Genomic DNA, 15,409 nt, shown 5'->3' with positions numbered 1-15,409 from the left:
ACTTGTAGTTTCAGAAGAATGATGAAGCCTGAAAGAAATGAGTGTTTTGACTGGAGATATGAATAGCAGAAAGTCAGGTGATGATCAGAAGCAATTTTAGGAATGCTGAAGTATGTTTGGAAAGTTTTGACAAGTGAGAAAGTGCTTTTGATTGAAGGTATGAATGGTAAAGTGAGGAATACAGTAACAGATGTGGATTATTGTCGAGATACTGTATACATTTTTACTTGTCTGTGAAACTAAGCCCTTACCCATGCCAATATAAGGAGTAAGTAAGTGGAGATACAGTAGAATAAGAGCAGCATATCATCATCATATTATACAATGGGATGAAAAAGATATATTTCACACTGACTACAGATAATGGAGGGTCAACAAAAGCCAAATTAAAACAGAATCCAAATCAGCCAAGACACAACTTGATAACTGATACAGTAATCTGCCACAGATAATGGAGTTTGAAAGATGACAATTTGTTTTCAGGATGCTGTAATTAGCAAAAAATTAAACTCATAAAAGAATAAACACTGGGAAAAGCCTCAGCAACAAGATACCCACATGAATAATTCCAGCCGAGTCCAAATCCAGGGTGGAGTAAATGGTGGGTATTCCTCTAGAACACCACATCTCTGCCCCCTCTGCATTCTTCCCTCTTATTCTCTCCCCTTTCTCCCCTCCTCATGATCTTCCTCCTCTGTTCTCCTCATCCCCACATCATTTCCCATTATTTTAAAACCTACACTCTAGAACAAAATTTAATATCTGCCTGCAAGAATAATTAACATACAAAACGGTAAAACCACAAGTAGAAGAAGAAGAAACGATTAGTACTTTGATTTCTGTAAGTTATTGCAAAATATGTATATAAGTAATATACAACAGAATACTGAGATGTAATGAGCAAATTATATCGTTTAGGAAGAGGTGCTAGAAAGTCCAAGCTGACGAGAATATAAGCCAAGTACAGGTGTGTCCTATAAACAACTTGCTGTGCTAGGCAGATTAAATGAAAAGATGAAATATCCGTGAAACTAACCAGCTATGCATTTTACATGGACCAGTGCTGAGTTGGTTAAGTTAAGGTGGAGCGAATACATAATAATAAATAAATAAATAATAATAATTGTAGTAGTAGTTCGTTTTCAAGGCTCCAACATGTTTGCATTTGCAGCCCTTGGTTCAACATGCCGCTCGATCTCTAGTAGTCTCTCTATTCAGTCCCTTAACAGAGTTCACACTCTATGACTTCGTCACTAGTCTATCGATCTGCCTCTACATCTCACCCCCCGCACCCAGTTATCCTCCAGTTTCTTCACATACCCAAACCATCTCAATCTACTATTTTTAATCACAACACTAATACACTCTAGACCAGTCTCAGCTCCTCATTCACATTCCAAACCCCAACTGGCGGCCTGTCATTCAAGGACGTACTTACACGTCCATATATATCTCCTTTACTGTACTGCCAGCATTACTACACACACTGCATACAAGGCACCTGGTGGTTTAGTGGGGTTAGAACATCCATCGGAGTGTCAACACTGCGTAAGTTCGATCCCCAAAAGGTGATTGGAGGTGTAACAAAAACTTAATGCCTAGCCTCGGGACCCTACACATCAAAAGGATAAAATGGAACTGACTGTTGCCATTATAAGCACTCATGATGTTAGCCATACGGAATGAAAATAAAAATGAGGTGGTTCGGCCATGATACGGAAAAAGGAAACAAATAAACACTAGGGCATTAATATCCAAATATGGGGAATAAATACGTTTCGCACCAACCTGACCTCTAGGTATGAAAAGAGAGAGAGAGAGTGTGTGTGTGTATGTGTGTGTGTGTGTGTTCAGAGGGAGACGGCAAGGTAATGTCTCTCGCTGACTTCCTTTTCCCTGCCGACTTGGCCAAACCAACATGTCTGTGATGGTGACGCGGAAAAAATCCGGTTGGGGAAATAATATATCAGTGTTGGTGGTATCTGTGGCATTGTGTGTCTGTCTTTATGCGTCGTTTCCCCTCTACGCATCTCTCTTTAACCTTGCCGAGAAAAACCAAATGTGAGTACTGTAAATTGTTTCCACAACCAATTATCTTTTATTTATTTATTTATTTGTTTGTTTGCTTGTCTATCTGTCTGTTTATCTATCTCTTTATCTATTTTTAAACAATGATGCTGTTGATGGTGGCTGTGCGTTTGCATCTGCCTCTATGCATGTCTCCACTCTCTCTCTCTCTCTCTCTATCTATCTCTCTCTCTCTCTCACACACACACACACACACACACCGCTCGCCGGCTCAGTGGTAACGCTTTCGCCTAGCATCTGCTAAGACGGGGGTTCGCCCCTTGCTCGGGATGCGAAAAGTTTCACTGACGAAGCAGGCGGGTAGGCTACTGTCCCCCCTTGAGAATGGGAATGGGTGTGTGCGTGTGTGAGGGTCAAGGCTTTGCCCTTAGATCGGACTATCAGCTCTCAGCTCTCCTCCGGAAGGGTAAAAGCTGATGATCACAACCATCACGTGATCGTGACCGAACCGGTGAATTTCACACACACACATACACACACACACACACACACAAACCTTGCCAAGAAACGCTAAATGTGAAACTATTTTAAGTCACTACAGCACTATTTCCTCATGTCCTGCCTCACCCTATACTCCTCTACCATACTAATACTTTCCAGGTGGGTGAACGAGAGTGCTACAACGACTACTACTCACTCCTGTCTCCTTCCTAAACGCATCTTGATATGGACGACCCTTTGGCGGGAACAGAGCTTTGCATGGGAGAAAATATTTTACAGGTGGGAGGCAGACTCTCTTTGATTTTAGACTTCCTTTAAAATTGCCATCTTTCCCCCTTGTAGTAACTACAGCACTTGAATGCGATGCTAGTCACTAAGAAACGCCAAGGACAGAATATAGTGCCACAGCATTATCTCATTATGTCACTAAGCTAGTGAAATAAGCTGCAAAAAGACGAAAATCTGGGTCAGGTTAAAATGAAAGAACTATAGCACATTCCACTGTACAAATTCCAGGTGGAGGATTCATAGCACCTCTTCCCTAGCGATTTATTTTGCAGTGACCTCAGTATCAAAATACGTTCTTTATGTTGTTTTGATATGAACACAGATCGCATCAGTGACACACAGGACATCGAGGTGCGGTGTACAAAAGAAATCACCAGGGAAGAGGTGTTACGGAATTTCCAGTCACTTAGAATAGGACCCTGCTGTATTTTTCTACACTGAATGCCAATTTCCATTTTTTGTGAACGATATGTACTGTATATTTGTCTATTTGTGTGCATCTGTGTTTGTGGACAATATCTCTCTCTCTCTCTCTCTCTCTCTCTCTCTCTCTCTCTCTCTCTCTCTCTCTCTCTCTCTCTCTCTCTGACTGTATGTATGTATATACAGTATTTGTATAAACGAATTTTCACTCAACAGTACCAATCTACCTATCTATCACTCGATTTGTTTATCTATTCATCTGCTTATCTATCTATCCAGACAGTTAGCAAGGCAGTGTCCAGAGAGCAGATGTGAACTGGTATATGATCACCGCCTCCTCGATTCCGCCGACGCTATAATATTCCACGCCATAGACCTCCACCCCGACTATCTGTTACCCACCACCAGACGACCTGATCAGCCATGGATATTTTTCTCGCTCGAGGCTCCTTCAGGTACTGTTGCGGACAAAAGTTTGCATAATATTTCGCTTCCATTTGCCACTTTCCTCTGCTGGCTAATCTTTCCAGGCTGATATTAAAGTTTGCTTAATATTTCACCTCTTCTATTTGTCACTCTCCTCTGCTGGCTAATATTCCTGAGGTGAGGGAGGCGTGGTATGTTTCTCTACCCGTAAATTCAAGTGCCTTAATATTTCATCTCTTGTACTTGCCACTTATAATGATAGCGGTATTTGTAAAGACCAAGAACAGGATAACTAGAAGTTTGTCCCAGTCTGAATAAAACCGTTTCGTTGCACCAAGAAATTAATTACAAAAGACGTCAGAGGTTTGAGTTGTAAGTTTTAGTATTGAGGTGTAAAGAAACTAAAAACCGTCATTTGTTTGCAAGATCTTATTCGCGTTTGATATCTATATTTGCGTGTTTCAGTCATTTGTTATTGGTTATCAAGATCTTATTCGCGTCTTACACCTGTATTTGCGTGTTTGTCAAATGTTATTGGTTATCAAGATCTTACTCGCGTCTGACACCTGTATTTTGCCTGTTTCAGTCATTTATTAATGGTTATCAAGATCTTGTTCGCGTTAAACACCTATTTCTTGTGTTTCAGCCGTTGTGGAGGACCAGCATGTGGACCTGCATCGGGTCGCGGATGTCTTCAACTGGACCATGACCTACCGCCTCGACTCCGACTTGGTGGTGCCTTACGGAAGGGTGGTGTTGAGGAATACCACAGCGGACCACACCCCGCGTAGGTTATTAATTCAGTTTGGTCGCTTTAACTTGGCCGATATTTTATTATTTTCGTCTTTTTTTTTTTATTCTGTTACGCCCAGCTCGGTGGGGGAATATGACATCATGCCATTTAACAATACTGTGTGTGTGTGTGTTCTTACCTAATTCTTACCTAATTGTATCTTTACAGGAATGAGTCAAGCTCGTATTGTCCCGTGTCTTAGACCATATTTATCGTACATATCCTTAAATTTGTGAATTGTTTTGGCACACATTATTTCATTCGGTAGTGCATTCCATTGATCAATTGCTCTGTTTGGGAAACTGAATTTCCTTACGTCTTTATCACCTGTCTTCTTATGCAGTTTTTTGCAGTGTCCTCTTGCTGATGCTTCTCCATATGTTAAGTAATCATTTATGTCTATTTTCTCCTTTCCTGATATGCACTTATATAGCATTATCATGTCACCTCTTTTCCTTCTCTCCTGTAGTGTTGGTAGATTCAGTTTATTTAGTCTTTCTTCGTAGCTTAGGTCCCTTAAGCTTGGTATCCATCTTGTAGCGGCCCTTTGAACTTTTTCAATCTTGTCTATATGCTTTTTGAGATGAGGACTCCAGACTACTGATGCATATTCCAGGGTTGGTCTAATGAATGATGTTATTATCCTTTTTAGCATGTCTTCATTTATGTATGTGAATGCTATTCTCATATTTGCAAGCAGTGTATACATGTTCCGTACCTTCTCGCTGATGTGGTCAGCCGGAGATAGTCTGTTATTGATAATCACACCTAGGTCTTTCTCTCTTTCTGATGTGTATAGGGTTTTATTTCCTAACTTATAATCCCAATCAGGTCTTTTTCCACTTTTACCAAACTTGATTACATGACACTTGTCCACATTGAATTCCATTTGCCATGTACTACTCCATTCATGAAGTTTATTTAATTCTTCTTTTTAGCTCCCTACAAGAGTCTGTGCTAGTAATTCTCCTTTGTATTTTTGCATCATCTGCAAACATATTCAGATAGCTCTCATTTCCAGTGTTACTGTTTATATCATTTATGTACACTAGAAACATGATTGGTGCCAGCACCGAACCCTGTGGTACTCCACTAGTCACTTCTTTCCATGATGAGTAGTTTCCTCTTAGTACTGTCCTCATTTCTCTTTTTATGAGAAAGTCTTGCATCCAACAAAACAGTTTGCCTCGAATTCCTCCTTGATAGTACAGCTTCCATAAAAGTCTTTGGTGTGGTACTGTGTCAAAAGCTTTCTTGAAATCTAAATAGATACTGTCCACCCATCCTTCCCTTTCCTGTATTGTGTTTGTTACTCTGTCATAGTAGCTCAACAGATTAGTAACACATGATTTTCCTTTTCTGAAACCAAACTGTCTTTCTGTTATCATACTGTGTTTTTCTAGATGATTTACCCAAGCTTTTCTTATAAGTTTTTCTAATACCTTGCTTACAACACTAGTCAGTGATACTGGTCGGTAGTTGAGAGGATTTTGTCTACTGTATTTCCTTTGTGTGTGTGTGTGTGTGTGTGTGTTCAATACATCGTTTCGGTTAGTATTGTAAACTGCATAAACGTAAAGAAACTTACCACAGTTATCGTTAGTATAACTTAGGAAAATGATTTACTAAAACATGAAAACAGAAACAAAGAATAGATACAAGAAGGAGCCCACAAAGGGTGCAGTCAGTTGGTCTAAGGGCTGAAACGTTTGATTTTGTACTATCACTTGGACGCTGGCCATTACTCTCAAAACCGAATTACTTCATTCTTCCCTGACTCATAATTTGTCCACCAAGTTTCACCCAAATAAGATCAGAACTGTTTCCATTGATCGTGCTCTGTGCATCCGTACTCGACGAAATAATAAATAAAATACATCTTAAAATGGGTGTGTTTTTCCTCAGCCAAAGACTACTGGGCGGGAAAGTCTGAGGAGAAGCTGGCTGCGTGGATGGTCAGCCACTGTGGTACCGTCTCGCGCAGGGAGTGGTTCGTTAAGGACTTGCTAAAGTAAGTCACGTATAATCTATTTACCTACCCATTTATCTGTCTGCCTGTCTATATACCTATCTGTGTATCTATCTGTCTGTCTCTCCACACGCGTAAATCCTAGATGGGGTGACCACAAACAGATCATAATCAACCTTGTCTCGCTCCATTGCTCTCCCTCCAACCCGCATTACCCTCATTCCATATACGTCACTAATACATCCCTCCACCTTTCCCCCTCCCCTTCCCAGAAACACTTCTATACTCCTTTTACTCTAACCAGGCCTAAAACTGCCATCTCTCCATGTTCAGTGTTGTGTTCTATCAATAGATTAACATTAGAATACAGTGCCAGTCACGAAGAAATGCTCTGAAAAGGATAGAGTCGAAGTACAGTATTGCTTTTTTTTTTCTTCTTCTTTTTTTTTGCCATTAAGCTAATTGAAATAAGCTACAAAAGGACGAAAACCTAGGCCATGTTAGAGTATAGTCAAGCATGTCGAAATTTTGCCTCTTATTACATTATTTCTCCTCCTTAATGAGTAGGTCAAATACACCTTCGTTTACCCTTCTATATTTGTTTAAACTTGCGGCTTATGTACACTTTTGCGCACTCAGTTTTAGGACCGTATTCCAAGTGTTTTCAGGGGCTTCATAGCACGTTTTCCTGAGCGACTTATTTGGCATATTCAACCTTAGCATATTATATACAGCGTGACCAATAAGTAGCGCTCCACTAGAAACTCGCCTGATGTGTTCTTCTGTACCGTGGGGACGGCATATTTTGTGGGCGTGGATGTGGTAGTGGGAGTAAGAAAAGAATACAAGCTGCAACGTAGACATTGACAACGCTATGCCATTCCCACAACAAGCGAGAAAGCAGCAGGCGTAGTGGAAGAGGAGCGTTATATATCGTTTCAGTATCGACATACTTTGCATCAGTGACATACAAGAGGATATGTAGGTGTAATGTGCAGAATGAATCGCTACGAGAGAAGTGTTACGATATCTTTAAAGCCACCCATAATACGACCCTTGCTAAGTTTTCTTTTTTTCCTTCTCCTCCTCCTCCTTTTTCTTCTTCCTCCTTCCCCTCCTCTTCCTTCTCCTCCTCTTCCTCTTCCTCCTCCTCCTTTTCTTCTTTTTCTCTTTTCCTTCTCCTCCTCCTTCTTCCCTGCAGCTACATGCGTGTCGATGTGTTCGGTCGGTGTGGCCATAAGAAGTGTGGACGTAACATCTCCATCAAAACCCTTGGAACCTTCGATCAGGGAGAATGCAACGCCGAGATCCAGGAGTATAAATTCTACTTTGCCTTTGAGAACGCTATCTGTAAGTGTCTCTGTTATGTTTCTGTGTCGTTGTCATCATTATCATTATTATCAACTTCAGCTTCATCATCATCATCACCACCATTATTATCATCACCACCACCACAACTTGAGATGATGATGAGGACAATGATGATGGCTCTGTTATGTTTCTGTTTTTTCGTCATTATCACTACCACCTTCAGCATCATCATCACCACCATTATTATCACCACCACCACCACCACCAACTGAGACGATGATGATGATGATATTATCCCATTGTCTCAGGTCAGGATTACGTGACAGAAAAGTTCTACCTGGCCCTGACCTTGGACGTGGTGCCTGTGGTGTTCGGTGGCGGCAACTACGAGGCCATAGCACCGCCTAACTCTTTCATCAACGCCCTAAACTTCGGATCGCCCAAGGACCTGGCCAAGTATCTCACACTGGTGGCAAGCAATGCAACTCTGTACAATAAGTGAGTTGATGAGGAGATTCAAGGTGACCCGCCCAGTCTGCTGGTGTAGGCGTGGGTGTTGCAGTGGGAGCTGGAAATGAATATGATGCAGGGTATATAGATAAAGCTGACTGAACCTCCCTCACAACACACGAGAGATCATTCGGCGGAGTGGAAGAGTATTATATATGGGCCACCCTGTCATGACAGGGGTGTGTGAGCTAGAGGGAGGGCAGCCAAATGGCAGAGGACAGGGTGACGTGAAGTCGATTTGTCTGAGGCCATCCCTTGCGAAATTAAGGCGTCTGGCATTGAAACGATAAACAGATGAAGGACAGTTTAGGCAGGGCTCCCACCAACTTTCCAATCGATTTAGAGCTACTTTCACATGGCTGTACACTGAAAGACATACCAGTGGGAAACTTCCCACTTATGACATGTCAGCTACTTTCCTCCCTACTGTATCACAGACAAGAGAATTTGTTTTTAAGTCTGTTGCTATATGCTTTTCCCTGTGTACTGACGACGATGACGATGATGATGATCATGTGTATTGTACCTGGAACACACACACACACACACACACACACACACACACAGTACTACACAGGTACGCATATCTGACAGGTACATGGAATGGAAGCAGCAGTACAGAGTGGAGCTTGGCCACCCCTTCTCCGCTATGGTGTGCGATCTTTGTGCTAAGCTACATGACCCATCCAGCCTAGCGCCGCCCACTGTCACCAGGTTTGTTCTGTGTTGTGTTGTCAGTGTAGTGTTGTCTTGTGTTAATGTAGTATTGTTCTGTGCTGTGCTGTTAGATCTTCACACGATGATGTAGACATACTGTTGCTCTGTTTCTTACTTTCTTTTTCTTTTTCAAACATTTTTTTGTTTGGTGCCATGTCATATCTTATTTTGGGGTGATCGTAGCGCAGAGTGGTACTACGAGGGTGTAGCTGTGTGTGTGTGTGTGTGTGTGTGTGTGTGTGTGTGTGTGTGCGTGTACGTGGGTGCGTGTGCGTGCGTGCGTGTGTTTGTGTGTGTGTGTGTGTGTGTGTGTGTGTGTGTGTGTGTGTGTAAAAATAGTCTACTCTCCACAGATCCCCAGCAGAGGCAGCGGGAGTGATAGTACGAGGAAAGGGTCGGAATTCGTCAGGCAGCTACCCAGACATCCACTCCTGGTTCGTGGAGGGCAGTGGGTGTCGCCGATGGTGGAAAGGACCCTACGATCACAGGCAACATAGTCTTCTTTAGTACTTATCCTATATTTTTACCTTTTTAGGACCCTTTAGGACCCCGTAGAACCACCTTATCCTGCCCTTGTACCCCTTCAAGATATATTTGGATCCTTCTGAAACCTTTGCGACCCTACGATTACAGGCAACATAATCTTCTTTAGTAATCCTGCGCTTGTACCCCTTTGGGCCCCTTTATGACCACTCTCGACCCTTTAGGACCCTTTAGAACCTACTTATCCTGCGCTTGTACCACTCAAGGACTTTTTAGGTTCCTACAGTTTAAAGCAACATGGTCTTTAATACTCATCCTACGCTTGTACCCCTTCAGGACCCTTCAGAACTCTTTAGGATCCTTTCTTGGAGGAACAGACATATTAAATCACAATGAAAAGGGTGTTAGGAAGCCTCCTATGCCACCTAAAACGATCCTATGACAAAAAATGATCTGCTATTCTACTACGTTTACCTCACACTTAGGGCACGTCCGGCAGTTTCTCCCTAGTGCAAAACTTTTAAAATATTCCTTTATGTGTACGGAAACATACCATCCCTCCGTCAGCTTCGGAATGTTATCAGGCCAAGTAAAGTGATAAGTGCAATACTGGCAATCTTCCTGTATTTGTAGGCACAGAAACGTACCAAGTTCCTATAGTTAGGGAATGTTAGTCAGCAGTGGAACGTGAGTCGAAGGGATGCAATATTAGGCGAACTTTTATGTCTATGAACAGAGTAACATACCAAGCCTCGCTCAGTGTGGAAATATTAGCCACCAGAGGAAAGTGACAAGGAGAAGAGGTGAAATCTTAGGCCAACGTTTGTATCTACGAGCACGGAAACGTACCGTGCCTCTCTCAGCGATGTATTATATATTAGCCATAAGAGCAACGTAACAGGTAGAAGAGGTGAAATATTAGAACAGCTTTTGTACCAATGAGCAGAGAAATGTACCAAGCCTCTCTCAGTATAGGAATGTTAGCCAGAAGAGGAAAGTAACAAGTATAGAGAAGGTGAAATATTAGGCCAACGTTTGTATCTACAGCAGTATGAGCAGAGAAACGTATCGAGCCTCTCAGTGTATTATCATCCGCAGAGGAAGGCGACAAGTAGAAGAGGTGTAATATAAGGCGAACTGCTGTCCCCGAGTGCAGAGTCAAAGAAACTGCTACCTTTCCAGTTCCGTCTGAAGACAATTTATACTTATCGAAATACGATGAAAACCCTATATCTGCTAGTGCCGTGTTTCAGAGGGTTCGATTTTTCCGCTACGTATTCGTCAGACTTTGCGGTGATACTTGTGTCTTTGTCAGTGTCAGATGCCAACATAGTAAATGCTAATAATAATGTACTGTACGTTTCAGGAAGATCGAAGAAGATTCCAAAGGTCATCTTTCCGCAGCACAACTAAAGGAAGCCGTCGACGAAAACAGTATATGAAGACAACGAAGAAACTTTGTCGATATCTACAATAAACAAATATCCATAACAGTTCATTTTTATTAGGCGTCATCTGGTCCGTCATATTTTTTCACTTTAATGTTTACATTAATTCGGATGTGAAGTGTTTAGCAGCTATATGAAAGACAAGGAAGAAGAATGTGTGACGTCCTTTTTAGGTACCGGGGTATCTATGGAACCTAACTTGTCCGTCAGTCACTCACTATCATTTTCGGACACGAGATGCTCAATTCCCGTATATTTTACCGATCATGGAGCTTCCGTATCTGGTGCATCATACTTGTTCGTCTATTCTTGCTTCTTCAGACGATTTTATTCAGCTTACGGAAAGTCTGTCGTACTGAAGGGGATTATTAATGCTGTATCTAACCCCTCCAGATGAAGAATATGCCCTGAAGCGAATGAAGAATAAACCTATAAATAAATAAACAGAAAGGCCCTGGGATTAGTGGGTTAACTGGACAAAATCGTCTGGTGTCAGGGTAAATACAGGGTGGTCCATATATCGGCCATCTCCATTCTCATGTGTTGTAGGGACGGTTCAGCCAGCCTTTGGTTCCTTCTTCCTTAAATTTAAAAAAGTTACCAGTGTCTACACTGCATTGTTGGTTTCTGTTTTACTTCCCATAACCCTTTTCATTCATTATAGTGTCTTCTTTTACATTCACTGACACCACGGGACTAATATCAAGCAACAGCCCCAACGTCTGCGCTTCCCACACCAGCAGGCTGAGACAGGGGAGCACAGTTTACGAACCACTGTAATTTCTAGGTGTGCCAATAGTAGAAAAGGGATATTCAGGAAAATTTTGAATCCGATGAATGCTCTGACAAGGTGAATAAAATTATAATCATCTGACGTTAGCGTTCAAAAATCCCCAGATGTATGTACCGTCAGTGAAAGAGTAAATTAATGAACGATACTTCAAATGGCTTCTTTCTCCTCCTCCTCCTCCTCCTCCTCTTTTTAAAAGTTGTGATGATAATACGATGTTGACGGTATTACTTGTCTGTCATCCTAAGGTTACAGGTAAAAGTGTTAGTTCACGGCAGGTTTTATTTCCTCATTTATCACAGTTAACATCAATAATTATTTCAATCAGTCAATCACCATTAAGGTTTCAAAGACTCACTCAGCTGAATCTTAACTGTTCACCACCTACCCACGCCCCTCTTCTACAGCGAAGTTGTTAATCGGTATACAGTATACTCTGTTCGCAGGTATATCAAAGTCAGGGCTAATACTTCGTTTTCTAATGAAGGTGCAGCAAACAAAAATAGATCCAAGTGACACCAAACGTATAGCAAAATAGGTGATGAATTAGAGTTTGTACAGGCTACATATATCCCAAATTATAGGTCTCGATTTAGGTCCACGGGGAGGTAATGCACTCATTGTAATTTCCTGTTATCACAATTACACAGCAACACACCTCAGCTTGATATCGTTTCTCGTAGCTTCCAGATGTCACTGCTGGAGTGACGTAAATGTCTCCCTTTCAGCACATTCCTCAACACCTTCCTTCACGGGCATGTCAGGTAAGAACCCGTTACAGGTATGGATTAATCACTGCATCGGAATTATTGTTCAACCCCTCCCAAAGGCTGATGTATTTTCTCAGTCATAGAAAGACAGACAGATAGACAGACAGAGATAGACAGTCGGCCTAGGATCAACACTAGTGGTGATAAGTGATTATTTGTTCCCTCCTGATAGACAAGCCTCCTCTAGGCTGAACAAAATCGTATGTATATAGCAATATAGTAATATGTCACCAGACTGAAGAGAGTTAAAGTAAAACATATGGCTGAAGAAGGTGTGTGACAAGACCCACCACCTTCTTTTGTTGTATTAGCACTCTATCTTTTACAACAATAATCATTTCAGTTCATATGAGCTTTTACATATCGTACACAATGGCAACCCTGCTCTTACGGCCAGAGCACCACGTCCCCCTCCCTTCCCAGGCAGTGGCTACTGGCTACCACGTTCCACTTCCACAGAGTGAGCGGACGGGAGAGGAGGGTGAGAGTGTGTCTGCGTTAATACTTTAGTAATTCCTGCGTTTTTATACACATCGCACACTTTGCCACGTACTGATACTCTCGACTGTGGCTCTTCCCCTCCTAATACTGTGTTATATGTCAAACAAGTATACCAGTCGCTGAAAGTTATTTCATTGCAAGTGATATTAGGCAACTAGTGCTGTGAAGGACGAGCAGTTGTGGAGAACTAAGAAACTGATTCCATCCCTCCTTGGATCTCTTAATATGTGTTATATAAGTGTTTGTGCCATTACTGTGACTGACGCCAGCAAATGTGATCAAACCGCGAGATTTCCATGGTCCTGTCAATCATATGTGTGTGTGTGTGTGTGTGTGTGTGTGTGTGTGTGTGTGTGTTCTTAATTGTATCTTTACAGGAATGAGTCAAGCTCGTACTGTCCCGTGTCTTAAACCATATTTATCGTACATATCCTTAAATTTGTGAATTGTTTTGGCACACACTATTTCATTCGGTAGTGCATTCCATTGATCAATTGCTCTGTTTGGGAAACTGAATTTCCTTACGTCTTTATCACCTCTCTTATGCAGTTTTTTGCAGTGTCCTCTTGCTGATGCTTCTCCATATGTTAAGTAATCATTTATGTCTATTTTCTCCTTCCCTGTTATGCACTTATATAGCATTATCCTGTCACCTCTTTTCCTTCTCTCCTGTAGTGTTGGTAGATTCAGTTTATTTAGTCTTTCTTCGTAGCTTAGGTCCCTTAAGCTTGGTATCCATCTTGTAGCGGCCCTTTGAACTTTTTCAGTCTTGTCTATGTGCTTTTTGAGATGAGGACTCCAGACTACTGATGCATATTCCAGGGTTGATGTAATGAATGATGTTATTATCCTTCTTAGCATGTCTTGATTTATGTATGTGAATGCTATTCTCATATATGCAAGCAGTGTATACATGTTCCGTACCTTCTCGCTGTGTGTGTGTGTGTGTGTGTGTGTGTGTGTGTGTGTGCGCGTGTGTACGCGCGCTTTCTGATACCGATAAAATACTGGAAATATTTGCAAATCTCCTGTATGCTTTAAAAGGGGCAAAGGGGACAGTATTCACCATATCACATTTCCAGTTAGTGTTTGGGACCTAGTGTGTACATATGTATTTTCTGTTATCAAAGTTTCATTCTGTGTTCTACTGTCCAAACTCGCTATAAGCAGATTCTCGACTGCATTGCATATCGTGGGGGTTAAAAATTTGTATGTAATGCTGCTTATATGGAATACCACTAAATCAGGGCCTACTTACAGGAAATACAACTGAATCAGAATACCAGGCATACTTACAGGAAATACTACTGAATCAGAATACCAGGCCTACTTACAGGAAATACAACTGAATTAGAACACCAAGCCTACTTACAGGAAATACCACTGAATCAGAATACCAGGCCTACTTACAGGAAATACCGTTGAATCAGAATACCTGGCCTACTTACAGGAAATACCACTCAATTAGAATACCAGGCCTACTTACAGGATAAACCACTCAGTGAGAATATCAGGTCTATTTACAGGAAGTACCGCTGAATCAAAATACCAGGCCTTACATGGAATACCGCTGAATCAGAATACCAATACTAGATAAGCGAGTAAAATAATGTTCGTGTTTTGCCCTATCAGATGCATAGAGGCCCGTGGATGTGTTAATAATAATCATACTTCTTCATCCACTGTTACATATGGAGTAAGCAGGGGCCAGAAATAGGATAATAATAATAATAATAATAAATAGCACCCAATGATGTGAATGGGCCGTGAATAGGGTAAGTTTTCACACCCCACGATATGACAATCCAAAGTTCATTTTCTTCAGAGCTCAACGAAATAGGATATAATATAAAATCTGATTACAGCTATGAAACACACACACACACACACACACACACACACACACACACACACACACACACACAGGAAGGAGCACTCAACGTAACACACACATCTGACGTTGCCCTGTGACCTTGATCGTCGCCGAGTGCTCTAAAAAATCGGATCCCCTTCATCCTTGTTTTACCCTGAACCCTGCCACAGTTCCCAAGTGCTGACTGGCTGATGTGATGCCACCACTAACGTAGGCTAAGTTAGCTAAATATGTCAGCTTAGAAGCGACGTCACTACCCTCAGTACATAAATAAAACGTGATATTATGGCGAAAATAACAACTTTGGGTGGATTTTAAAGCATATAGACTGTTTGATAATATGTTCAGCATTTTACCTCCAACCATATTAAAAACGTTGCTAGAACCGTGTTTGCGGTACCCACCTCCATTTTTTTCCTCCCCTCCATGCCTTGTTTTTGCCGCGCCCTGCCGAGGCGTCTTCACAGTGGATCAATAGCCTCGCGCACAAGGTAGATCCAGCGCCAGCACATTAACTGATCGGTTTGAGAGCGAACGAGCCATGACATCTACTTGCCCCCCGATGGATCATTAGGTTT

General features: G+C 41.8%; 1 protein-coding gene across 1 annotated transcript; it reads left to right on the top strand.

The window, feature by feature from the left end:
• Window positions 1-1,904: 1,904 nt before the first annotated feature.
• Window positions 1,905-11,096, top strand: LOC145413297 (alpha-(1,3)-fucosyltransferase 7-like). Its single transcript, XM_080283028.1, has 10 exons — window positions 1,905-2,061; window positions 2,689-2,808; window positions 3,520-3,695; window positions 4,313-4,453; window positions 6,365-6,470; window positions 7,630-7,778; window positions 8,048-8,237; window positions 8,844-8,963; window positions 9,320-9,472; window positions 10,816-11,096. Coding segments are annotated over exons 1-10 (1,299 nt in total). The 5' UTR covers window positions 1,905-1,918; the 3' UTR covers window positions 10,817-11,096.
• Window positions 11,097-15,409: the final 4,313 nt, after the last annotated feature.

The sequence above is a fragment of the Coenobita brevimanus genome, chromosome 95, assembly GCF_032717465.1.
Source record: "Coenobita brevimanus isolate Jiangsu-jjx chromosome 95, ASM3271746v2, whole genome shotgun sequence".
NCBI lineage: Eukaryota > Metazoa > Arthropoda > Malacostraca > Decapoda > Coenobitidae > Coenobita > Coenobita brevimanus.
Note: the sequence above shows the minus strand (reverse complement) of the source record. Positions and strands in the feature narration are given on the sequence as shown.